The sequence below is a fragment of the Puma concolor genome, chromosome D3 (genome assembly GCF_028749965.1).
Source record: "Puma concolor isolate L17-30 chromosome D3, mPumCon1.1.hap2, whole genome shotgun sequence".
NCBI classification, from domain to species: Eukaryota; Metazoa; Chordata; class Mammalia; order Carnivora; family Felidae; genus Puma; species Puma concolor.
In genome coordinates, this window is record NC_141678.1 from 53,868,281 (window position 1) to 53,894,864 (window position 26,584).

The 26,584-nt window shown below is 37.0% G+C and overlaps 2 protein-coding genes across 10 annotated transcripts in view; one reads left to right on the top strand and one right to left on the bottom strand.

Moving 5' to 3' along the window:
• TRAPPC8 (trafficking protein particle complex subunit 8) overlaps positions 1-12,660 on the bottom strand; it is an 83,862-nt gene extending 71,202 nt beyond the window's left edge. For 2 of the 5 annotated variants that reach the window (XM_086682684.1, XM_086682682.1), the window contains exons 1-2: positions 12,162-12,660; positions 3,828-4,022 (exon numbers count right to left, since the gene is read on the bottom strand). In XM_086682684.1, the coding sequence (XP_086538810.1) occupies positions 3,828-4,022; positions 12,162-12,318 (352 nt within the window). In that variant the 5' untranslated portion in view covers positions 12,319-12,660. The remainder of the gene's footprint in view (positions 1-3,827; positions 4,023-12,161) is intronic. The other 3 variants (XM_086682683.1, XM_086682685.1, XM_086682686.1) reach the window with 2 other exon arrangements.
• LOC147575574 (uncharacterized) overlaps positions 12,612-26,584 on the top strand; it is a 47,537-nt gene continuing 33,564 nt past the window's right edge. For 2 of the 5 annotated variants that reach the window (XR_015242523.1, XR_015242524.1), the window contains exons 1-2: positions 12,612-12,710; positions 13,903-13,963. Coding sequence is in view for 2 of the 5 variants with exons in the window: in XM_086682687.1 (XP_086538813.1) it covers positions 12,806-13,131; positions 13,903-13,963; positions 21,799-21,852 (441 nt within the window). In the remaining 3 variants the exon portion in view is untranslated. Of the gene's footprint in view, positions 13,132-13,902; positions 13,964-21,798; positions 22,103-26,584 lie in introns of those variants that run through there. The other 3 variants (XR_015242522.1, XM_086682689.1, XM_086682687.1) reach the window with 2 other exon arrangements.

The following is a 26,584-nucleotide window of genomic DNA, read 5'->3' on the forward strand; positions in this document are numbered from 1 at the left end:
GCATTTTCTACCTCTGCTTTAAAACTAGTGTCTGTGCCATACATACAAATATATTCACATATAGGAATATACATTTGCAAAAATAAAACTGACTTATTCCTAAACCTACACAATGATCCACAATCTACTTACCTATTAATCCTTTAAATATTACCTACATGAGTAAAAAGATTCTGAAACTAAAGTTTGTGCCCCTCTCCTCTTCATAAACATCATTTCAAAACAATGGTTTCTTAACCAACAGTGATTTTGACCTCCAGGAAATATTTGGCAATGTCTGGAGATACTTTGGGTTGTCACACTAGGGATGGGGTTGTGTGCTACTGACTTCTAGGCAAATACGTCCAGAACAGTGCAAAACATCCTACAATGAACAGAAGACAGCTCCCCACAAAAAAGAATTATGTGGCTCAGAATGTCAATAGTGGTAAGGTTGACAACATCTACTTTATAATTTGATTACTTGAGTATGACAATAACAAAACTTCTTTAAATGAAATTTCAAAGTATATTTACCTTGTAATCAAATATAAGGAGGTGTGTTTTCACATTTTTATAAATGTATATAATGTAATTCTTAAAATGTCAAACCTCTCTTGCTCCATGCTAAGCATTTTACAACTACTCTTTATTTGTTTTTAAACTAACTTACAATTAAGTCATTAGGTCATTTCACACGGTTTAAACAGATTATATAAATCACAGTTTTACTAAAGGACATTCTATTCCTAGCTATTTATGCCGACTACCAAAACTTTCACCTCAATCACTGAAAAACCTAATATACTTTGTTCACATTATAATACTACATTAACCAACTGGAAGGTAAAGGGGAAAAAAAACCATTCAATCTTGGCCAAATAGTAGTATCTAACCTGGTGCCATATATAAACATATAAAATTTTAATTCCAACAAATACCTTATGAGAATAACCCATATATTGTTTAGGAGGGCTATCAATGTAACAATTTCATGTTCATTGCTATGAGAGAAAAAGCTTTCTTAGAAATACCATAATCTATATGAAAAGTGACAAAAATTGGAGAATAAATGACAATACTAGCCAATGTTATAACCCATTTTCTTTCTAACCAACCAATAACCTATATCTTCCCCCAAAATCAGTCAAAATTAGTCTAGCTATAAAATTAATATGTATTTTCACTTAGCACCAAGGACAAGAAAATAAAATAAAAGATAATGAAAATTTGGTTAAATAGGAAGGAATCTTCAGACATGGGGAAATGATGTTCTGTATCTACCAAACTACTTTAACAGACTGTTAAAAAACAAACAGACATAAAACAGCCTCCCCCCCCCCCCCATTTTACAGATAGTCAGACATCAGACTTGAGCATCTTTCTCTGGAGAAATGAAATGGCCCCAAATAAAAGAACCATAAGTATTGGGCAACTCTAAAGCCTATTCACAGCCTCACCACCCAGTACAGAAGTCCACTAGATAACAAGAGTTTATTATGCCCAGCAGGGCGTTTAATTCTCAGTTTGAAATAGAAAATAATGCCACAGGCTCAGCAGATATGTGAGAAAAGTTTCCAATGTGAAAAAGTGACCAAAACAAACTGAAAAAAATAATACAAATGAGAGGAAAACACAGGATAAAAGAAAACTTAAATACTAAAAGAAGCCAACAACAATTTATTAATTTCCTGAATTAAAATACCACAACATGACACAAGAACTGCCCAGTACAAATAGGAAAACAAAGAGAGCAAGGCAAAGTTTCAAAAAAAAAACAAACCACATACACACACAATAAACGTTAAAATTTCAACAGAAGGTTAGGAAAATAAAGTCAGAGATAAAGATATCACCCAGAAAGTAAAACAAAAAGACACAGAGCTGTAAATGAACAATATTTATAAAAAAAGGAAAGAACACTAAAGGAGCAACTGAGAAGTTCTACATCCAATTAACAAGTAGTTCCAGAAAGAACAGGGAAAAACAATGAGGAAGAAATTAACCAAGAAACAGTATAAAAAAATTTGTCAAGTTTAAGAGTATGTATGCCCAGGGCACCTGGGTGGCTCAGTCGGTTGGGCGGCCAACTTTGGCTCAGGTCATGATCTCACTGCTGGTTCGAGCCCCGCCCGCATAGGGCTGCGCTGACAGCTCGGAACCTGGACCCTGCTTCGGATTCTGTGTCTCCCTCTCTCTCTCCACCCCTCCCCTGCTCATGCTCTGTTTCTCTCTCTCTCTCTCTCTCAAAAATAATAAATCATTAAAAAAAATTTTTTTAACAAAAGAGTATGTATGCCCAAATTATCAAAAGGGGCTGCTGATACGAGTGAAAAAAAAAAGTTAAATTAGGCCCAAAATGAAACTTCAAAATAGAGATAAAGAGGCTCTAAAAGCTTCTGAAGGCTGGAGGGAATGAGGGGATAGGTATCCTAATGTCATCCAGCTTCTTTACAGCAATACCAGAAACTGAAAGTGGAATAAATCTGAAGGAAATTATTTCCAACAATATATATAGCCAAACTATCAAATATAAAAGCTAAAAGCATTTTCAGACATTAATTGGCTCAAAAACTTTACCTTCCAAGTGACCTTTCTCAGGAAGCTACTGGAGATGTCCTTCACCAAATTAAGAAAATATACCAAAAAAGATAAAACTGAGAGTCTACGGAGAAGAGAAAGGAAGGAAATCCCCAGGCTGACAGTTGTGGAACAGACCTTGAAAAGTAACTAGTCCAAGGTGCAGCAGAACAGTGTTTCACAACTTTTATTTTGTAATCTCCCCTATGAGACTTTTAGACGTTTCTAATTAGTCTTCACAGATATATACATGTACCGTGCACCTATTTATGTACCATGGTCCTTTGGAGAGTCACAAACCATTGTAATATCTAGGATTTTTGCACCACTGAGAACCAAATTTTCTCCCCCACTGATAGATGATATCATTCCTCACTAAGAATGCAGAGAGAAAACTTCAGGAAGGAGATCCTGATAAACAGATTATCTGATAAATTAATGTCAATCATGAAATCTTATCAAGAGGCTACTGGAAGTTTAAAAGACTAGGAAGAGATACAAAGAACTCTAAGCAAGTTTGCTTTTCAAAAAGGCAATTGGGGGAGCGCCTCCTAGGTGGCTCAGTTATGCATCCAACCTCGGCTCAGGTCATGATCTTGCAGTCTGTGAGTTCGAGCCCCGCGTTGGGCTCTTTGCTGACAGCTCAGAGCCTGGAGCCTGCTTCGGATTCTGTGTCTCCCTCTCTCTCTGCTCCTCCCCGCTCATGCTCTGTCTCTCTCTCTCAAAAATAAAATAAACATTAAAAACAATCTTTTTAATAAAAAATTAAAAAATAAGCTCTACAAAAAATTAAATATTTACTCATATATTAGAAAAATGTCTTCAACTTAACACCAAGCAGGATAAAAAGTAAAATAAACTTAATTCTTTTCATTTTAGTATCACTTATGTCACAAAAGAATATATTGCTTTTTATCTACTGCTAGTTCTTTCATTCAAGATTTATCATGCATAAGTTTTAGGCATTACTTTAAGTACTGGAAAGAAAATAAAGAGCCAAAGTTCCTGTCCTCATGGAGCCTTCTATTAACTTTACAATTAGAACTATAAAAACATTTTCATTATAAAAAAATAAAATGAAATGATGTAATTCATAGTTGGCTGTCTACTTGACTATAATCTCTGTAAAAGCAAGGATTGGTTTTTTACAATACTGTATTCCCAGGCTCTAGCACCCAGTAGGCATTTATGATTTCCAAGATACAGAATTACTTTTTCTAACAAAAGAAAATTTCATTTAAATTGTAGTAATAAAACTTACTACATACCACTGATGTTGAGGTCATAATCTCCTGCTGTAATCACATTAGCTACTAATCCTTCCGCAGGCTGACTGCCAGAAACAACATCATTCAAAAGCTTCCGAATGGCTCCGGGTTGAGGTGGTTGGGTGATAATGTTGCTTACTGCTATCTTCAGATTTTTGATTATGTGAAGTTGATTATTAGGATCTCTCATATGAACTTAAAAAAAAAAGGAAAAAAACTTGAAATTAATCCTACACAATAACAATCCAACAATAAACAATTGGGTTAATAGTTTACAAAAAGAATGCACAAATCAAAAACCAGGAATTCCAAGTGGAAGTCTTCCAGAAGTACAACACAACTGACTTACTTATATACCAAGAGGGCTAGGTAGAGTCTAACCTTCTCCCTCAATGCTACTACTCAACAACTTTGCTATTTGTAGGTCCTTTCCTTCCCCCTATTTTCTGGAGTTGCCAGGAACCAATCCCCATCTATATCAAATCCCTAATTCTCACTCACCCTAAGGGCAATCCCCAGGCAGTGTGACCTATGAGATCTGTAGTATCAATGCTGAAAATAGTAAAGGGGAAGAAAGGGGAATTAAGTGCTGCATGTGGGTTTCCTCTGCTTCTCCTAGTATACTGCCTGCATTCTCAGCCCTATTCTACCATCACAAAACTCAGGGCCCACCCCGGAGCAAGATGTTGATAGTAGTAAGGCTATGTTCTGGAACATAAGGTATATGAAAACTCTATATTCTCTGCTCAACTTCACTATGAACCTAAAAAAGAAAGTCTGCTCTAAAAAAGAAAGTCTACTTTAAAAAAACAAAAACAAAAAGAAAATGCCCAGATCCCTTCCCCCACCCCAAAACCCTGACTCCACCCTGCTATAGGCCTTGCCAAGGTGACAGGATTTATAACCAGTGTTTCAGAACTTTAGGTCAGGGGATAGGTTTGCAGGGGACTGTTAACAAGACGGTGTCCACAGTGCACAGCAGGAAATGTGAACGTATTCTTTTCACATAAATATAATCAAAGAAGATCATTAGTTTCCATAACAGTATTAAAAGCAGTCCATTATATTAAGGACTCAACTTTTTATTTTTTTTTTTAACGTTTATCTATTTTTGAGACAGAGAGAGACAGAGTATGAACGGGGGAGGGTCAGAGAGAGAGGGAGACACAGAATCTGAAACAGGCTCCAGGCTCTGAGCCATCAGCACAGATGCCTGACGCGGGGCTTGAACTCATGAACCGTGAGATCATGACCTGAGCTGAAGTCGGACGCTTAACCGACTGGGCCACCCAGGCGCCCCTGGACTCAACTTTTAAAGTCAGACTTTACTTTAAATCCTAGCCCACCACATGTTTTCCTAAAAACTTTTCAACTTTTCTATGCTTCAATTTCCTCATCTATAACATGTAATTAATGCCTTCTTCAAAGGGTTACTTTAAGAATTTAGATGAGATATCGTTAGATGAGACAATTAAGTGAAAAGCACTGAGCACCAAACCTGACATATACATAACTATATAGTTAGGTGCTTAAGAAAAAATGAAAGCAGCAGGTATCACACACATTCAAGTACAGCATGGATCATCATTTTTAAATAAGAGGCAAACTGGAAAACTGGCTTTGGATACCTACCCATTAAAAAAAAAAAAACAACACTTTTTTTCCTCAGAGGAGAATCTTTACATCAAACTTTTTTTTTTTTAAAGTTTACTTATTTATTTTGAGAGTGTGTATGTGTGTGTGTGTGAGAGAGAGAGAGAACAGGAAAAGGGCAGAGACAGGGAGACAGAGAATCCCAAGCAGGTTCCACACTGTTAGCATGGAGCCAGACGTGGGACTCAAACCCACCAACCGTGAGATCATGATCTGAGCCAAAATCAAGATTCAGACACTTCACTGACTGAGCCTCTATATGAAGCCCATATTTTAAAATAAAGTTACATCAAATGTCTTCCTAAAATTTCCTATGTGTCCTCTCTGTTGACTTCTCAAGTTTTAATTAACATAAGACGATAATCTTTTAAAAATACTACATATGGCATAAATATGTACACTTGTATTATAAAAATAAATATATGTATAGAAAGTATACATGCAGGGGCACCTGGGTGGCTCAGTCAGTTAAGCGCTCGACTTTGGCTCAGATCACGATCTTGCGGTTCATGAGTTCAAGAACCGCGTCAGGCTCTATGCTGACGGCTCAAAGCCTGAAGCCTGCTTTGGAATCTGTCTCCCTCTCTCTCTGCCCCTCCTCTGCTCACGCTCTGTCTCTCTAGCTCTCTCAAAAATAAACATTAAAAAAATTAAAATTAAAAAAAATTTTTAATTAAAAAAAAGAAAGTATACATTTAAGTTCCATTATGACTGGCTATGATTAAAAAAGGAAGAAAGGAAAGGGAACCTCAACTGTATAATATTTGATTTCTTTTTAAAGAAAAGGAAGAAATACAATGTAAATGTAATAAGATTAATATTAGTTGGTTCTGGGTAGTGGGAAGCTTAGTAGGAAATTCTCTGAATTCTTCAATAATTGTTTGTTTTCTAATTTAAATAAACACACAGAAGCCTTTTTCCCTAATTAAATTTCCCAGCTGGTCTAACTATGAAATAGAGAAAATGAAAAGCATGAAAATACTATGCTGCATTTCTGATATGTTTTAGAAAATACTGTACAAGTATTCTCCCTAAAGTTGGTCTCTAATTGTCAAAAAACATAAAAGTGTCTCTCAAAATTTTAAACTGGCTAATTACTGTTAGTATCAACACAAAAAAGTGTCAACACAAAAAAGACATTCTAGGGTCGCCTGACTGGCTTAGTCTGTAAAGCACATGACTCCTGGTCTCAGAGGTCATGAGTTTAAGCCACACGTTTGGGGTAGAGGTTACTTTAAAAAAAAAAAAAAAAAAAAAAAGACATTCTAGTTTTGCCCATATTCAGAATGAGTTTATCATTTATTAGGTAATCCTACTAATAAATCCAGAAATGAGTTAACAGATGTGACAGCCAGCCTCTGAAACAGTCCCCAATAATCCTGTATTTTGAGTTATGCACACACTTGTGTAATCCCTTCCCACCCAGGGTTGTTATATGTGCCCAACAGAACACAGCAAAAACAAGAGTACATCACTTCTGAAATAAGGTTATGAAAGAGTACAGGGTCTATCTCGGGTGCACTTTCATCACTCCCTCTTAGCGAAACTAACTGCCGTGCCATGGGGATACTCAAGGAGCCTATGGAAAAGCCTACACTGCACACAACAGAGATCTCAGGAAAACATCTAGTGAGGAAGTGAGACTTGCCAACAACCACATGAGTGAGCTTGGAAGCAGATCCTCCAGCCCCGATGACTACGGTCTAGGCTGACAGTACCACTGCAACCTCAAGAGAGACCCTATCCAAGAGAGACCCTGGGACAGAACTACCCAGCTGAGCTACTCCCAGATTCCTGACAAACTGAGAGACAAGAAATGCTTTTGTCCCCCCTAAAGTGCTTAATTTTGGAGTAATTTGTTATACAACAACAGAGAAGTAAAACACTGGAATATCCCAAAACTAACCTAATAAAGAGGAAGATAAGAGCTAAGAACGATTAAAAGAAATACTCTGAAAAAACTCACACAGTTCTAAAGCTTGGCTTCATTAAGAGTATATCACAAAAGGTGACATCATAATCACATGACATCTCAATTTCAAAATGAAATTCAGCTCTACCATTGTCTTACTTTTACAAGTTACCATATAAATATAATTTTTTTGTTGTTTTATATAAGTAACCTCTACCCCCAACATGGGGCTCGAACTCACGACCCAGAGATGAAGACTTGCATGCTTTTCCAACTGAACCAGCCAGGTAGTCTCATAAATATAATTTCTTGAATACTGTATTATGAAGTAACATTTCCCAGTATGTGCAGGTCCACAGACTACTGTTTCCTCAAGCTAATTAAGAGTTGTTTCAGAAAAATCAATTTCATGTTCAAATAATTTGAGAAACATAGGATTAAGTTTTTAAAAAGTCTCTTTATACCAGGTCTTCCCAGAGCCTTTAATGTGCTCAATGACACTGTAATTCTCCCGAACACATGCTATTTGAAGCAAACTTATTTGATCATAAAACTCATTTGCAGGGCATGTATAAAACATTGGGTGTCCTATGGAATATATTTTTAAAAATGATAATATCTTCTATGTTTTTACCTAGCACACGAGACTTTACTATATACAGGAAACCTGAATTGCTGGAAAAATAATCATAACTTGTACAAAAATGACACAAACAACATATGTATCTAAATTTTAAGGGGTGCCTGGGTGGCGCAGTTGGTTAGGCCATCTGACTTCGGCTCAGGTCATGATCTCATAGTTTGTGAGTTCAAGCCCTGCATCAGGCTCTATGCTAACAGCGTGGAGCCTGAAGTTTGCTTTGGATTCTGCGTGTCCCCCTCTCTCTGCCCCTCCCCCGCTCACACTCTGTCTCTCAAAAATAAAATAAAAACATTAAAAAAAAATTTAAATTTTGAAACTTCACTTGAATTCATCCAAAGTTTGGTACTTGAAAAACTTGTAGGTTAATTATCTAGTCACACTAACATGGTAGTTAAAATTAATAAAATATATCCTTTTAAAGAAAACTAGAGGCAATAAGTTTCCTTCAAAGGTCCTTTAGAAAATATTCAAGATTTACACTGAAGATTTACATTCTGTTCTTTTTAAACCCTTAAGTAAATTTACTCCAGTTAAAAATAATACTTTTTGAAAGTGACAGTCAAGTACTTTCAAAAGTTGATGTTTAAGTGAAATTTTCTTAAGTCTTATAAATGTCTAAATGATATGCTGAAATACTGTTTAAAATTACTGAAGAACTATCACTACGACAGCAAGAACAGTGAAGTCTGATTAAGTAATACTACCACCACTATTCTTTGAAATAGATGGCCAGTAGAAATTTCTCAAGCAATATTAAGATTACAAACTTTGTGTTGAAATGACGAATATATATTCTTTTAGGTCTCAAACATATATATAGCATAACGATAAGAAAAATATACATACTCACCATTACTTAATATAAAGAAATACTTGTTGGATTTTAAAACATGTATCCAAGAAATCTAGAATGGCTCTCCACTGACTAATACATCAAGTCTAAACTCTTTTTTTTTATTATTTTTATTTAAACTCTATTTTTAAGGCCCTACACATGCATGGTATTCAAATTTGTTTTATCAACCCTCCCTCACTATTCACTATAGCTTTAAACCATGGGTTTTTCTACTGAAATCGAAAAAAAAGTGCACTCTACATTATATCTCAATAGTCAAAGCAAGTTTTGACCTCAAATAATAATATACCCACAGGCCAGAATGGAGTCCAATTATTTTTTTTAACACTCCTTTCTCCTTTTAAGGAAATTTTAGCTGTTTTAGTTAGTTGTGTTCTTAAACTATGTGCCTGAAGTTATATTCTCATGCCTCATTGCCTAAAGATACGCTATCTTTGAGGAATCCCCACACTTGAGACAAAAAACAAAACAAAACAAAAAAACAGTAGCCTTTTCTGGATGGCTAAGAACCCCAAAATTTATTTATCAGCAAAAAATTAAACTACAGAAAATTATGTCCTTTTCACCAAATTTCTAATGCCACCACCAAAGTCCAATGTCCTAATCACCTTAAACTTTGAAATGTTTATCAACTCTTATTTATCATTATAAACCATACAATTCTAATCTCCCCAACTTGATACCCTTGCTCAAGAATCTATGACTACCACACATTTTTACCATTAGATATGAAATCCAAAATCCCATTCCCAGAATTCAAGATCCTTCCTTACCTAGGAATCATCTTCCCTTACTATACTGTACTCTGATGGGGCAGTTTCCTCACTGCTCAGGAAGCACTCAATCTTAACTTCTAGCTTTTGCCATTCTCACCTCATCCCCATCCTCAATGGGAAATGCTGGCACTCTTCCTTTCCACCAACTCTCTACCTAACCATGAAAGTCCAATTCATTTTGTTTCTTCCTAAATCTTTTGCAGTTTACAGAAGGAAATCAGAAAAATCCTGAGGTGGGCCCCTATTCACTGCACTATTCAATACAGGAAGCACCAGCCAGATGAAGCTATTGGGTTGGGCACTTGAAATGTCTAATCCAAACTAAAATGTAAACCTTATAAATGTCTAAATGCATACCAAAGTTCAAAGACTTAGCCATAAGAACATAAAATACTAAGATGTTTTATACTGATTACATGTTGAAATAGTAACATTTTGGAAATATTGGGTTAAATACAATACTAAAACTAATTTCACCTGCTTTTTACTTTTTTTATAGTGTGACTTCTAAATAATTTTAAATTATATATGTAACTCACATCATATTTCTGCTGGACAGCACTGCTCTCTAGTGTGAATAACAATCCTACTGCTAAGAGATAAGATGACTTAAGAATACTTTGAGTCACATTGCCTGTTTTTAAATCTTTCCCACATACAGGACTGTAGACAAGTTAACATCTTTATGACTCAATGTTCTCAAATTTAAAATGGTGAGAAGAGTTATCTACTCTATAGGATTCAACGAGAGCTAGAAGAGAAGAGCTAAATAAAGCAGGTATCAAGTAGTAGCGTTATTATTCCTCATCAACAAAGCAGGAAAGAGCATACACATCAAAGTCAAACTGATTCTCACACTTTTTTTTAAGAACTTAAGAATGTAGGCCACTTTAAGGGCACCTGGGTGGCTCAGTTAAGTATTAGACACCGGATTTCCACTCAGGTCATGATCACAGTTTGGTTCGTGAGTTCAAGCCCCGCGCAGGACTCTGCACCCACAGCATGGAGCCTACTTGGGATATTCTCTCTCTCTCTCTCTCTCTGTCTCTCTCTCTCTCTTCCTCTCTGCCCCTCCCCTACTCTCTCTTTCAAAATAAATAAGCATTTTAAAAACAAAACAAAAACAGAATGTAGGGCACTTTGTTGTTCTTGATTTAGTAGAACATTGGAGGAGCTGAGCTTGATGGCTAAAGTACAAGCTGAAGAAAATCCAAAGGTTCCCAAACTTTGTTTTTTTGGACAGCTCCCACTCTCCTTTAAATAATAAAGTGAACTTATGGAGCTATTCTCTCAAAGAATACACACCTGTGGCACGTAAATACATACATGTATGGCACAGCACTTTCTGTGAAGAAATCATCATAACCAAATAAACATCATAGTCATTTGCTTGATACAACCTCATCATAGAACCCTTCATTTTATTCGGACCTTAAGAAGAAAGAACTTTATTTATACTTTGCTATGTTCTATTTGCAAAGGTAAATATATTGGTTAAATACTCGGGAGTTTTATTATGCTTAGTTTTCACTAATAAAGAATGTAAAGGTGATGAAAACAGGCGGCTCTTCAATTAAAGACACATTTTTCCTGTTGATTAAACTTTTATCTGAAAAACTGAATCTTACGACTTTTCCATTCCTATAAATCTATTTAATTCCAACCATCCAAATTACAATTTGTCCTTACTTCTTCATCCATCAGGCAAAAGGCTGTTGTAAGTTTTATTATTTTTATAACATTTTTTTTCACAAGAGGTTAAGTAAAATACTATATGCCTAAGAAAGTGTTTACATTTTCAAAGAAAAAACATAACTAAATAGAAGCTTAGAAAGAGATAGGCCCCAGGAGGGCACCCGGGTGGCTCATTTGATTGAGCATCCAACTCTAGATTTCCGCTCTGGTTCATGAGATCAAGTCCAGCAGCAGGCTCTGTGCTGACAGTGCAGAGCCTCCTTGGGATTTTCTCTCTCTCTCTGCCCCTCCCCTGCTCTCTCACTCTCAAAATAAATAAACTTAAGAAGAGACAGAGCTAGGCCCCACTACCAGAAGAATACTACTCAAAACAACTTTGAAAGTCCAGTTTAACACCCAGGGGAAGATGATTCGTCTTCTTCATTAAGACTTCAGTGGTCTAAGGCAGCATCTTCCTACCCTTACCTGCCTTGCAACTTCCTAATTCCCTCCCTATGGTCGTTGAAAACAGTCTCAACGCCCTTCTCTGGGACTCTTCCCCCCCCTCCCCCCCCCCCCCAATTACCCAGCAGCCCCGCTGGTCCGGGGAAGAAGGAAAGTGCCTAGAGAAACTAGAGGTTAGGACCGCGCTGTCTTGACAACCTCACTCATGGCCCCTCCCCCAGCCGCCAGTGGAGACACCCCGGGGCCCCAGCCGCGGACGCCACTCTACCGGCTCCGAGATGTAAACATCGCCCTTTTCTTCCCTGCCCGGCCCGGCTTTGAGGAAGCACAGTGAAAAAGGGAGGAGACCACATACCCTCCGAAGTGAGGCGAGAGAAGGGCTTAAGCAACTCCGCGAAGCTAAGGTGATTGAGGCGAGTGAGCCGCTCGGCTTCGTCGCTGCACAGCGCGGCGACACAGGGGACGAAGGAGTCCGGGATTAGCTCCTGCACTGATTGTACACACTGGGCCATCGCCGCGGCACAAGCAGCGGCGGCGCCCGCCCTCCGGCCCACTCTCAGAGACTGATCTTGCGGCTGCAGCAGCTACTGCCGCCGCCCGCCGGCCTAGCCCGGCCGGGCGGGGCCCCACACTGAAGCCTTGAGACCAACAGAAGGAACAGACGCCGCTGCCTCGGCTCCCAGGCACACACCACGGACCCCTCCCCTGCACGGCCGCTCCTCAGGGCTCGCCCCGGCGTCCTCGCATTCCACCGTGATGGGTGGAGACGCCGACAATCGCCAGTTAATCCTCCAGACGGTAAAACCTTGGTCACTGCTCGACCGGAACCGCCATGTTGAGGCCGAACCCTGACCCACCGGCAGTACCCGTCCCAGCAGGCCCCGCGCTCGCCCCTCACGTGACGGTATTAAAGGAGGCGATGGGGCGGGGAAAGAGCAGAGGAGAGGGAAGTGAAGAGCGACGGAGGCCGGTTGGGAGGCTGGCGCCGGAAGTGGTGCGATGGGTGGGCCCCTACGGAGTGAGGCGGGGCTACAAGCGCGGTGGGCGGAGCCAAACAGGAGACGCGCGACTTTAGGCCTGGTTCTCCCACAAGCCTTTGGCAAAGCCGAGCGAGGTGCAGGCGCCGAGCGTGTGAGTCCGCGTTCGAGATCCGGGCTGTCACAGTGGTGCGGGAGCTCGCTCGCCTTCCACGCGGGCCGGGCCTGTTTGGAGCCCCAAAGTCTCTCCCTGGAAACAGTAGGCAAAATAATGTGGCTGTTCGCGCTGTTTCCCACGCTCCCCGTAGGGCAGCAAGGGACACCTGCTCAAGGAAAAGTGTGCTGCACGTGCGATATGTGCCTGTTTCTCGTGGCGCGGGCCTAAGCAGACCTTGTATCGTTTAAATACAGCCATGCTTTTAGAAATGGACTACCACAAACGTGGACCCAACCAGTGAGCAGAAATGTGTGGTCTTGTGGGTGCTGGAATTAACACGCATGTAAGAGGAAACTCCTGGCACTACTGTATGTTTGTTGGTCGCAGGGTAGTGGTGTGCTTGCAAACATCTGAGTCGTCCGCCGCCACGTTCGTTTCTCCACTATGCTTGGATGTTTACTTCACAGTGATGGAGTTGTGGGAAGCCAGTAATTCCTTACCAAATGAAGTCCTAAACTGGCTTCCGTTCTTAGCTTGCCTTTTTAGAGATTGTTCGGTTACGTAAGTAGAGGTGAATGAAAGGGATTCTATTACAGTGTCACTCAATTGTTTGAATTCCTTCTGAATTATAAGCCAAAGATACAAGGCAAGGAAAACTACAATGCTCTATCATGCTTTTATGGTACCTTAATTTAAAGGAGGCTTCCCCAACACCAGTATCTCAAATTGTCGGATTGTTTGGCACCCTGAGGTTTTTACCTTGGTAAGAATTTATGACAGGCAAGAGGTATGCCTTTCTCCTGTAAATTGATGGAAGGTAGGAAAGGACGACAGGACCTAATGACATGACATTTTAGCCACAAATCAATTTAGAACACATAACATGCAAGTTGAGGATCTGGGAATTCATTTCCTTAAAACTGTGCCTGAGCATCTCTTGGAAATTCTTCTTGTATCCCCAGGAGTACACACCCCCTTTTGAATACCTTGGACCTCAATCCCTTATGTGAGAATCCTATAAAAGTGAGTATGACTCAAGTTATACATTTTTTTTTTTTTTTTGGTAACAGGGCGCCTCAATGCAAGCATACAACTTTATTTAGTACTCAAAGTAATTAAAAAGGCAACATATTTTTTACACTAAAATTAAAACTATTTGTATTAACCTCTCTGAGGACTCTTATTTTTTTCACTTTTTTAAAAAGTTTATTTATTTATTTATTTATTTTGAGAGAGAGAATGAGTAGGGGAGGGGCAGAGAGAGAGAGGGAGAGAGAGAGAGAATCCCAAGCCAAGCAGGCTTGCCAACACCAGCCCAAAGCCTGACACAGGGCTTGAACCCATGAACCTCAAGATCATGACCTGAGCTGAAATGACGAGTCAGACACTTAAGCAACTGAGCCACCCACGCACCCCTGAGAAGGACTTTCAAATATTTTAGCCTAAGTGAATTTTTTGACATATTCACATTCCATAAAATTCACCCCTTTAAAGTATACATTTCTGTGGCTTTTAGTGTATTCAAAGTGGTACAACCATTACTACTATCTAATTCCAGGACATTTTCATCACCCTAAAAAGAAGCTTGGTACACATTAGCAGACACTCTCTACCCTTATACCTTCTCCAGCCCCTGGCAATCACTAATCTACTTTCTGTCTCAATAAGATTTACTTATTCTGAACATTACATATAAATGGAATCATAGAAGATGTGACTTTCTGTGTTTGGCTTCCTTCACTTAGCGTGTTTTCAAGATTTATTCATGTTAGCATATTATCAGTACTTCATTCCTCTTTATGGCTGAACCTCAATGGATTTTTGTCTTATGCACTGACTTTACAATCTAACACCACATCCACAGAGTGGGTGAGTAATTCACTGTAAAAATCTATTTCTTTCTTCGTCTATCCTGATCTTATAAGGTGTCCTCATCTAAAGGTTAAAGCTGAGTCACTGCCTTCCAGGCTACAAGAGTAGACAAAAGAGAATGGAAAAGCACATGATTAATAGTTTAAGTTCAAATTGTATTAATGGCACTCAATAATCTCACTCACATACTATTGGCCTTAATGAGTCTCACAATCTCATGTATCTCCAAAACAGACTGAAAAACATAGTCTTCTGTTGCTAAATGAAGAGGAGGAGAGGGAATATGGGATGGAAGTCAAGGTATCCACTACATTTCATTATTTATTATTAATGAGATACCCTGCAGAATGTATTTGTATGTAACTGAATGTATTATATGGGGTCCAAGATATCACACATCTCTCATTTCTCTGATTCCTCTGGACACTGGAGCTTTTTGTATCTCATGTCCTTGGGACTATTCACTGTGTCCCGGAAAAATGAGGTGCTATGATTGGCCAGGCTTTGGTCATGTGCCCAACCTCAAAGTCAAGAGGATAGGGTCTATCACTAAAAGAGGAAACTTGCTGGACAAAATAGTAACAATAACACAAACAACTAAGGACCTCTTTTCCAATATTAAATATGAGGACTATCTTCCTTCTCTCCCCAAAATCAAAGAATGACATAAAATTTCTGCTAAGCCAATGGGCTTATATTTTGGTATACTGTGCTATCAGACGTTCATTGATTATTTTATTTGGTGTGTATGGTATTGCTGATCTCGTCTGATGGCTGGTGAAGTCAAGTTGAAAGAACAGAGACACTAGAGTCAGAGAAGCCTGGGTGAAAAAGCAGTTCTACCACTTGTGAATAGAAATAATATCACCATTATTGGTCACTATCCACCAGGCATGATGCTTTACATTCTCTACTACTTTTGCTTATCAACAAACCCTTAGAAGTGTTTGCATCGCCAATTTTTCGATGTAGAAACTGAAACACAGAACAGTTAATTAACTTGCCCAAAGATAATCAGCAATGGAGTGTGGAACAGGACCAGCACAGTTTAACCTAGAGACTTGATCACTAGGGTAAATTGCTTTTCCACATTTCCTTGCTTTGAAAGCACCTATAGAAATTTTCATTTGCATAGTTTCGTATACATAGTTTTAGCAAGAAATCTGTGGCTTTTGACAAGTCACTTATCTTTCCTGAGCCTCACATTCTTTATCTGTAAGCTTAGAAAGTTGAGACTAGAAGATTTGCTGTATTCATCTGAAGGTGAAGATCTGAGAATCTATTCTTTCCACTATTATTAAATTTCATTGCGTGAACAGTAGATGGTGCTATTGAGTATTGGCTTTTAAACCCCAGTAAAAGACTTTCTAATTCCTGGATACATAGTTTTCACATAGGAGACACTTACCTGTATATCAGAGCATTGGAGATCAGGGGATGACCAGAAAATTCATACGTGAAAAGTTTCTTAAGCTCAAAGATTTTACATTATGTTGCTTTAAAACGCTAGGGGGGAAAAAGACTTAAATATATAACCCACATGTTGGCCTATATTTTCTATTTTATTTACTGCACTTGATGTTTTAAGATTATTTATTAACATTCTAAAACACATGACATCCACTTTCTAATTATTTTAAGGATGAATCATAACCACAGTTTTGTACTCCAAAGCTCATAATTCTATTTTATACTTATTACAGGTATTTACACTCCATATAAATCTTCTCTAATTAAATCTGCAGGTAAAAATCTTTTGTAAATATTTTTCTCCTTTATGCTTCTAAAATAAGAGATTGTATCAATGCTTGATTTTATTTTTTTTTAATGCTTGGTTTTAGGAGCACCTGGGTGGCTCAGTCAGTTGACCACCTAATTCTTGATTTTGGCTCAGGTCATGATCCCAGAATCATGGGATCAAGCCCTGAATCAGGCTCCACACTGAGCGTGGAGCTTGCTTGGGATTCTCTCTCTCTCTCTCTCTCTCTCTCTCTCTCTCTCTGCCTCCCTCCCTCTGCCCCTCACCCCTGCTTGTGTACTCTCTCTCACTAAAATTTAAAAAATATAGTAAGGGGCACCTGTTTGGCTCAGTTCGTTAAGTGTCCAACTTCGGCTCAGGTCATGATCTTGAAGTTCATGGGTTCGAGCCCCACATCAGGCTCCGTGTTGACAGCTCAGAGCCTGGATGCTGCTTCGGATTCTGTGTCTCCCTCTCTCTCTGCCCCTCCCCCACTTACGCATACTCTCTCTCTCAAAAACAAACATTAAAAATAATTTAAATGCTTGCTTTTAAGTTATATATAAATACTTCCCAAAACTGGAAAAATGTAGCAAAAATCCATAATATTATGCCCAATGGTGAAATATAAGAAGCATTTACTTTAAAGTCAGAATAAAACAGGATGTTCATTATCACTGTTGCTATTCAATACTTTTCTAGCTTCCTACAAAAGCAGCTAGAAAAGAAAAATAAGCAAAATTTATAGGCTTTCAAAAGGAAGAAACAAAGCTGTACTTGGTTGGAGATGATATAGTGGAGTAAATATCCAGTGCACCTTCATCATATTCATGTGGCTGTTCATCTTCTCTTCAGTTGCTCTCTCACAAGTGGAAGGCAGAACTCATATTTTCAGCTCTTAGAGTTAAGGCATCATCATTTGACTTGGCTTTGGTCAGCTAGGCGTATACTTGCAAAAATCCTATCTGAAAGTGAATTACATGAGATGATATGCTTTTGGAGAACTTTAACTTCTGCTCTCCCTGGTAGTGGCAGAGGCACCACAACGATGTCAATTCTACTGAAATTAATCTACAGGTTCAATGCAATTTTCATCAAAATACCCACAGAGATTTTATGGAATTTGACAAACTAATTCAGAAATCAACATTTAAGAACAAAGGTCTAAGAATAGATAATTTTGAAGACAAATTCCAAGGTATTTACCCTACCAGAAAGCCAGCCATACCAAGGTCATAATACAGTTGTCAAAAGACAGCTGTAGACAAATAGGCCAATGGAATAGAATAGAGAGCAGCAGGATAGACCAACTTGAAACAAAGCAATATAGAAAGGATGGAGTATTCAATAAATGGCGCTTTAATAATCGGTTATCTCTTTGGAAGAAAAATCCAATTCATTAAAAAAGCCAGTTTAGGTAGGGGCACCTGGGTGGCTCAGTCCGTTAAGCTTCCAACTTTAGCTCAGGTCATAACCTCGTGGTCCGTGAGTTCGAGCCCCACATCAGGCTCTGTGCTAACAGCTCAGAGCCTGGAGCCTGCTTGAGATTCTGTGCTCTCTTCCCCTCCCCCACTCACACTCTGTCTCTCAAAAATGAATAAATGTTTAAAAAGATTAAAAAAAAAACAGTTTAGATAGAATAAAGATGCAAATAACAATAGCAAACACTTACTTGATGCCTATTAAAAGCCTGGTATTGTTTTAAGCCTTTTACATATGCCACTTATTTATTCCTCATAAGAACCCTATCAAATAGGTACTGTTAATATCATCTCATTTTATAAATGAGGAAACTGAGGCAAAAGAAGTTAATTAAATTGTCTCAAAGCCACTAAGTAGAAGAACTGTGATTTGAACTTAGGTAATCTGCCTCTTGAGACCATTTTAATATGCCATATGTTAATGCATTATATTGTCTCCCTTTCGGACAGAGGAGGGACAGATTTCTTAAACAAGATTCCAAAAGTGCATATCCTGACAGAAAATATTGATAATTAAATTTAAGATCTTCTAGGGGCGCCTGGGTGGCTCAGTCGGTTGAGCGACCGACTTTGGGTCAGGTTGTGATCTCACAGTTTGTGAGTTTGAGCCCCACATCAGGCTCTGTGCTGACAGCTCGGAGCCTGGAGCCTGCTTTGGATTCTGTGTCTCCCTCTCTCTCTGCCCCCTCCCCCCCAACTCATGCTCTGTCTCTCTGTGTCTCAGAAATAAATAAACATTAAAAAAAATATTTTTAACAAAAAACCAAAATAAATAAATAAAATAAATTTAAGATCTTCTTTTCATCAAAAGACCACAAAGATAGCAGAAATACAAGCTACAGATGTGAAAAGATATGTATCTACACTAAGGAATTATGTTTAATAAGGAAAAGGGGAAACAGTACAATGGAAAAATGGACTAATGACAGAAAGTCATTTCACAGAAAAGGAAACTTGAACTGTCAATAAACATTTAAATATTCTCAAAGTTAAAAAAAAATGGGCAAAGGATACAAATAGATGATTCTCCAAAGAAAGATAATAAATAGGCAATAAGCACATAAAAAGATGTTCAACATCATTAACCATCACGGAAATGAAAATCAAAACCATAATGAAATACGACATCACACCCACTGGGATGGCTGTAATCAAAAGAACAAAGAATAACAAATGAGACAAGGATGTGGAGAAATTTGAGCCTTCCTCTACTGCTGGTGGGAAGGTAAAAGGGGTGCGGCAGTTTGGAAAACAGCTTGTTAAACAGAGTTTCTCAACTATTAAACATGGAGTTGCCAGGATGCCTGGGTGGCTCAGTAGGTTAGGTGTCAGACTTTGGCTTGGGTCATGATCTTGCAGTTCACAAGTTTGAGCCCCACATTGGGCTCTCTGTTGTTTGCACCAAGCCTGTTTCAGGTCCTCTGCCCCTCTCCAGCTTGTGTTTTCTCTCTCTCTCAAAAAGAAATAAACATTTTTTTAAAAAGTAAAAAAACAAAAAAACATAGAGTTACCATATGATTCAGCACTTTTACTCTTAGGAGAGATGAAAATGTATGTCCACACAAAAAGTGGTATGTGAACCTTCATAATGGTATTATTCATAATAGCCCAAAAGTGGAAACAGTCCAAATGTTCATCAACTAATGAATGAATAAGTAAGTATATACCATGCGACAGAATATTATTACTGTTAATATTACTGATACATGTTACAACATGGATGAACCTTGAAAACATGCTGAGTGAAAGAAGTCAGTCACAAAGGACCACATATAATTCCATTTATATGAAATATCCAGAATACATTCATAGAGATACAAAATAGGTTAGGGTTGGGGGGAGTGAGGAGGAGGAGTGGCAGAGTTGGAAGCTTATGGCTAAGGGCTGCCAGGCTTCTTTTGGGGTGATAAAAATATTCTAAAATAATTATGATGATGATGCCCAACTCTGTGAATGTGCTAAAAAGCCACTGAATTGTATAATTTAAGTGAGTGAAATTGTATGGTATGTGAATTATATCTCAATAAACTTGTTACTCAAAAAGTGCAATTGCAATGATTTGCAATTAAAAAAGATCAGAGATGAGGAAAAGCATTACAATTTGTGTTGTAATGTTTGGTAACAACAAAACCATAAATGGAAAGAAATTCTAGTCATGGTTTTTCCACTGCCTAGTTGTAAGACCTTGGAACACTAGTCACTTAACCTTTGTAGATCTCAAGAATCATCATCTGTAGATTAAGGATTGTACGAATGCTAAGAACTTAGGATTCTAGGGGAGCCTGGGTGGCTCAGTCAATTAAGCGTTTGACTTTGGCTCAGGTCATGATCTTGCGGTTCTTGGGTTCAAGCCCTGCGTTGGGCTCTGTGCTGACAGCTCAGAACCTGGAGCCTGGAGCCTCCTTCAGATTCTGTGTCTCCCTCTCTCTCTGCCCTTCCTCCCCCCTTCCCCCCGCCATGCTCTGCCTCTCTCTCTCAAAAATAAGTACACATTAAAAAAAAATTTTTTTTAAAAGAACTTATGATTCTAAACAATGGTTCTTAATTTTTAGGATCACAGATCTCTTTGAGAAGTTGATAAACATCAGGGGCATTCTGGTATAAATCATAAGGCACTGTTAATTACTATTAATGTTTAATATTGTTTTGAAATTTTGGACAAATGAAATAAAAATAACTGGTATAAATATTGAAAAAGGAAAAACAGGCTGTTATATATTCAGAAAACCCGGACAAATTTAGAAAAAAAATCATGATAATTAACAAAAATTATTCAACAAAGTGTCCTAAATTCATAAAAATCAATAGAAATGAACAAGAATAACCTAATTGGAAAATACAATTTTTTTTTTTTTAATTTTTTTTTTTCAACGTTTATTTATTTTGGGACAGAGAGAGACAGAGCATGAACGGGGGAGGGGCAGAGAGAGAGGGAGACACAGAATCGGAAACAGGCTCCAGGCTCTGAGCCATCAGCCCAGAGCCCGACGCGGGGCTCGAACTCACGGACCGCGAGATCGTGACCTGGCTGAAGTCGGACGCTTAACCGACTGCGCCACCCAGGCGCCCCTACAATTTTTTTTAAAAAAGATGTCACATTCAAATCTATACTCCTGAATTGGAAGGTTATCTCAATCAATGAAAATTTCAGTTATTCTTCAAATATTGAGGACTTTCCAGATATGTTTCTATTATTGATTCATAATTTAATGCCTTTGTGATCAAACATACTTTGTATGACTGAATAATTTTAAATTAGTGAGAGTTGGTTTAAGGCTCAGAATATGGTCTGTCTTGGTAAATGTTCTGTGTATACTTGAAAAAAATTATGTATTCTGCTCTTGTTGGAAGGTTGTTTTCTAAATGTTAATTAGGTAACATTGATTGGTCATGATCTTCAATTGCCTTGTACTCTTATATCTATCTATTATATTTATCTTTTATCTTATTAATATCTTTTTATCTTTTTAAAAAATTTTTTAATGTTGATTTATTTATTTTGAGAGAGAGAGCACTCAAGAGCAAGGGGCAGAGAGAGAGGGAGAGATAGAATCCCAAGCAGGCTTAGCACTGTCAGTGCATAGCCTCACGTGGGGCTCAATCTCATGATGATGAGATCCTGACCTAAGCCGAAATCAAGAGTCAGACACTTAACCTACTGAGCCACCCAGGCACCTCTATTATCTGTTTATTCTTAGGGCTGCTGTAGCAAAAATTGCCACAAACTGAGTGGCTTAAAATAGCAGAAAATTATTATTATTCCACAGCTTTGGAATCTAGAAGTCCAAAATCATGGTGTCAGCAGGGCCGTGCTCCCTTAGAAGACTCTAAAGAAGAATCCTCTTCCTTTTCCCTCTTGTAGCTTATGGTGAATATTGACAATCCTTGGCATTCCTTGGCTTGTGGCAAATCTAATCTCTGACTTTGTTGTCACTTGGATTGCTTTCCTATGTCTCTGTATCTCCAAATTTCCCCCTCTTTATAAAGACACCAGTGATTGGATTTAGGTCCCACCCTCATGTAACTTGATTACATCTACAAAATCCTTTTTCAAATAAAGTCGTATTTATACATATGGGGGTTAGGAATTCAGTACACCTCTTTCGTAGATGCAGTTGAACCCACAACACTATTCTTATATCTATTCTTATATCCATATATCTATCCTCATAGAAGGATATGTCATTCTGTATCTTTAGACTTACAGTGGATTTTTTGATGTACATCTATTCATTGAGAGAGAAGTATGGAAATCTCTGTCTATAATTGTAGATTGGCCTATTTCTCATTTCAGTTCGATGAATTTTTGCTTCATATAATCTGAAGCTCTCAATTTGGTGCATTAATGTTTAGTATTGCTAAGTCTTCTTGAAGAATTGGCTTTTTAGTGAAGAATGAACACTATCGTTCTCCCATGCAGCATAATACTGAAGGTCTTAGTTTGCATAATATGGCAAGAAAGAAATATATGGTCTATGGATCAGAAAGAAAAATAAGTAAGTCTCTCATTATTTGACAGATAATATTACTTAAGGAGAAAATTTACTTTATTGTCATAGAAAAGTTATTTACAACAGAGAGTTCTACAGAATTGCTAGATAAAAGATCAAAAAACCAATTGTGCTATTACATATCAGCAACAGATACCCAGAAAATTGACATTTAAAAAGATAATTCTTCAACAACAATTAAATATTTGACCTTATTGGAATATATATAATGTATTTTTATATGTACGATATACATGTAAATTTTTTTTAGCTTTTTGAAATTTTATTTTTTTATTATTTTTTAATATGAAATTTATTACATGTAAATTTTAAACATGAAATTATTTTGTGGAGAAAACCTTAAAACTTTATTGAAAAAGTAAATAATTTTTTTGAAAAACTAAAAAATTTAAAATAATACTTAAGTAAATAGATACGCTTTGTTTATGGACTCAACACTGTAAGGATGGCAGTTCTTCTCAAATTAATCTGTAAATACAATTCTAAATTTAATAATATGAGGAATCAGGGGTGCCTGGTTGGCTCAGTTGATTAAGCATCTGACTCTTGATTTTGGCTTAGGTCATGATCTTCTGGTTCATGAGTTTGAGCTCTGCATTGGGCTCTGTGCTGTCTCTCTCAAGATAAATAAATAAACTTAAAAAAAAAAAGAATATGAGGAATTACAAAAGGAGAAATAAGTAAATTTTACTACTTCAAAATTTAAAACTATTATTTACAAAAAAAAGGGATAATCAGAAAATAACCAAACAGGAGGAAAGGTTTATCGTAAATATAACAAAAATAAAATGTTTTCCATATACAGAGTTTCTTTTCTAGGAGAAACATATTTGCTTTTTGTTATATTTATGATAAATCTTTCCTCATATCTTTTTGTTCTTATGCATCTCTCCAATCAGTCCCACTTCTTTCTATCCTCAGGTATTTGCTGCCTTTACTGTTTTATTATACCTCACCTCAATTTTTCAATAGCCCATTAATTGCTCTTTCAGCCTCCAATCTTGTTCAGCTTCAATCTCTAGAGTGAACTCTCTAAAATGCATATCTAAACATGTTATTCACTTCTGTAAAAATTTTCAGTGACTCTCCATAGCCCAAATCCCTAACATGACATGTTAGGATATATTTTTACCCGGCCATTGTCCTCTCCCCAGTCTTTTCCTCCACAAATGCATTCTGCTCAAATTTCATCTTCTCGTGAGATAGAATTCTCTTTCAAGTTTAGCAATGTCGTGTACTTCTACGTGTCTCATAGCAAAACTTAATATAGGCTGTCCCATTGTAATATAATCATTTGTTTTCTTATTTGTTCTCACATATAAATTTTGAGTTTTTTGAGAGCAAGTACACAGTAGGCACTCATTTCATCACCCGTGTAAGATAAATGAAGGAAGGATATAAAGAGAGAGATCATAGAAGTTTTACTTGGCAGCTCTGTAAATTAATGTCTCGCTTTTCAAAAGCAATTTGGTGGCATGTATCAAGGGCTATGGAAGTGTTCATAGTCCTGCCCCAATTGGTTTACAACAAGGCAAACAATCCTTCTATAATAATATCTTAACTGCTAAAAGTTGAAACCATATGGGCTGCTCTCCATGGTTCTGAACTATACTTGACAATCCAGACACTAATTTAGTTCACTAATATCTCCTGTGTAATTTTTCCCCCAGATATGTGAAGCAGAGTAGGGAAGAGAGGGTTATTCGAAAGAAATGTAAAACAGGAAGAGAGATTATTCCAAAGGTATATCACTTAGACTTTCAGGTGGAAAAGGAGATTCATTTTGAGATTATTTTCAGGTGGTTTCAGCTGCAAAATTCCACAGCAAAGGAATCAATAGAATGAAAAGGCAACATACAAGATGGGAGAACATATTTGCAAATCATATATCTAATATATCCTACAACTCAATAGCAAAGAAACTAATAACCAATAAAATGGGCCAAGGACATGATAGACATTTCTCAAAAAAATATATAAATGATCAACAAGCATATGAAAAAAAATGCTGACTGTTACAAATCATCAGGGAAATGCAAATCGAAACCGAAATGAGGTAACATCTCACACTTGTCGGGATGGCAATTATCAAAAAAATAAAAGATAACTGTTGGCAAGGATATGAAGAAGTTGGAGCTCTGTACATTGTTGGTGGGAATGCAAAATGGTGCAGCCACTATGGAAGACAGTATGATGTTCCTCAGAAAATTAAAAACAATTACAATATCCAACAATCCCACTTCTGAAAAATTGTACAAAAAAATTAAAATTGGAATCTTGAAGAAATGTTAGGACACTAATGTCCCACACAGCACTATTCATAATAGCCAAGATGTAGAAACAAACTAAATGTCCATTGACTGATGAATGAATAAAGAAAATGTGGTATATACATACATGCAGCAGAATATAATTCAGTCTTAAAAAGAAGAAAATTCTGCAATCTGCAACAACATGGATGAATCTTGAGGACATTTTGGTCAATGAAATAAGCCCAACACAGAAAGATAAAAACTGCATGATCTCTCTTACAAGAAATATCTAAATGTTCATAGAAGCAAAGAGTGAAGTGGTGGTTGACACGGGCTGAAGGGAGAAGGAAATGGAAAGTTACAAATAATGGGCATATCGTTTCAGTCAAGCAGGATGAATACGCTCTAGAGATCTGCACATATGGTCATCAATTGTATATTGCACATTTAAAAATAGGTTAAGAGGATAGATCTCATGTTAAATGCTCTTAATATAAAATTCAATTTAAAAATAAAATAAAAATGTAGTTGTTTGCCTAATAATATAATCTCAAAATATACAAAGCTAATATTTAAAGGATTAGGGGCAAAAACAGACAAATCTTTTTAATAATTGATAAACAAGCAGAAAAGAGTCCATAAGGTTATTTGAATAACACAGTTAACAAAATTGACCTAATCATTATATAAAATATAGTTCAACAAGTGTAGAAAACACATTATTTTCAAATACACATGGAACAATTATTCAAATAAATCATATGCTAAGTCATAAATCAAGACTAATCAAATATCAAAGATTACAATCATAGAGAAATTAACTATAAAGAAATTAAGCTAGAAATAAATAACAGGTAACTAGTAAATCCACAAATGCATGGAAATTTCATACTTCTAAATAACTCTTGGCTAAATAAGAAATCAGAATGAAATTAGAAAAATTCTGAACTAAATGCTAATGAAAACATGTCATTTAAAGTCATGGAACTCAGTGAAAGTAGTGCGTAGAGGAAAATCTAAGACTTAAATATTTATGAATAAAAGGAAATGATATCAGTTAACTGTTTATGCAACCAACTAAAGAAGCTAAGAGAAAATCAGCAAATTAAATCTAAAGAAAAGAAGAAGGAAATAATACAGATAAGATCAGAAATCAAAGAAATAGAAAACAAATTGAGATAATTCAACAAGGCAAAATACTTTTTCTTTGAAGTTTTTATTAAACCCTTTGTAAGGCTTAACAGGAAAAAGGTAGAAGTTTCAAAGACAGGCATGAAAAAGAAGACAAAAATATGCCAAAGACATTAAAAGGATAATAAGAGAATGAACTATTTATGTCAATACATTTGAATATTTAGATGAAGCCGACAAATCCCTCACAAAAAGGAAACCAAAAGAAATAGGATAGGTGAATAATACAATACTATTAAAGAAATTGCATCTATAATTAAAAAAAAAAAATTCTCACAGAGCAAACTCCAGTCCCAAGGGGCGTCATTAGTAAATTCTATCAAACATGTAAAAAAAAAAAAAAAAAAAAAAAAAGTATCCTAAACTCTTCCAGATAGGCAAGGGAATACTTCCCAACTCATTTTACCTAACCACCATAACATTGAAATCAAAACTTAACAGTAAATTACAAAAACAAGTTATAGGTTTACTCATAAACATAGGTACAAATATTATAAATAAAATATTAATAAATTAAATTCATACAGATATACGTGTTACATAATGACCAAGATGCTTTTATTCCAAGGAATATAAAATTCATTTAAACATTTGAAAAA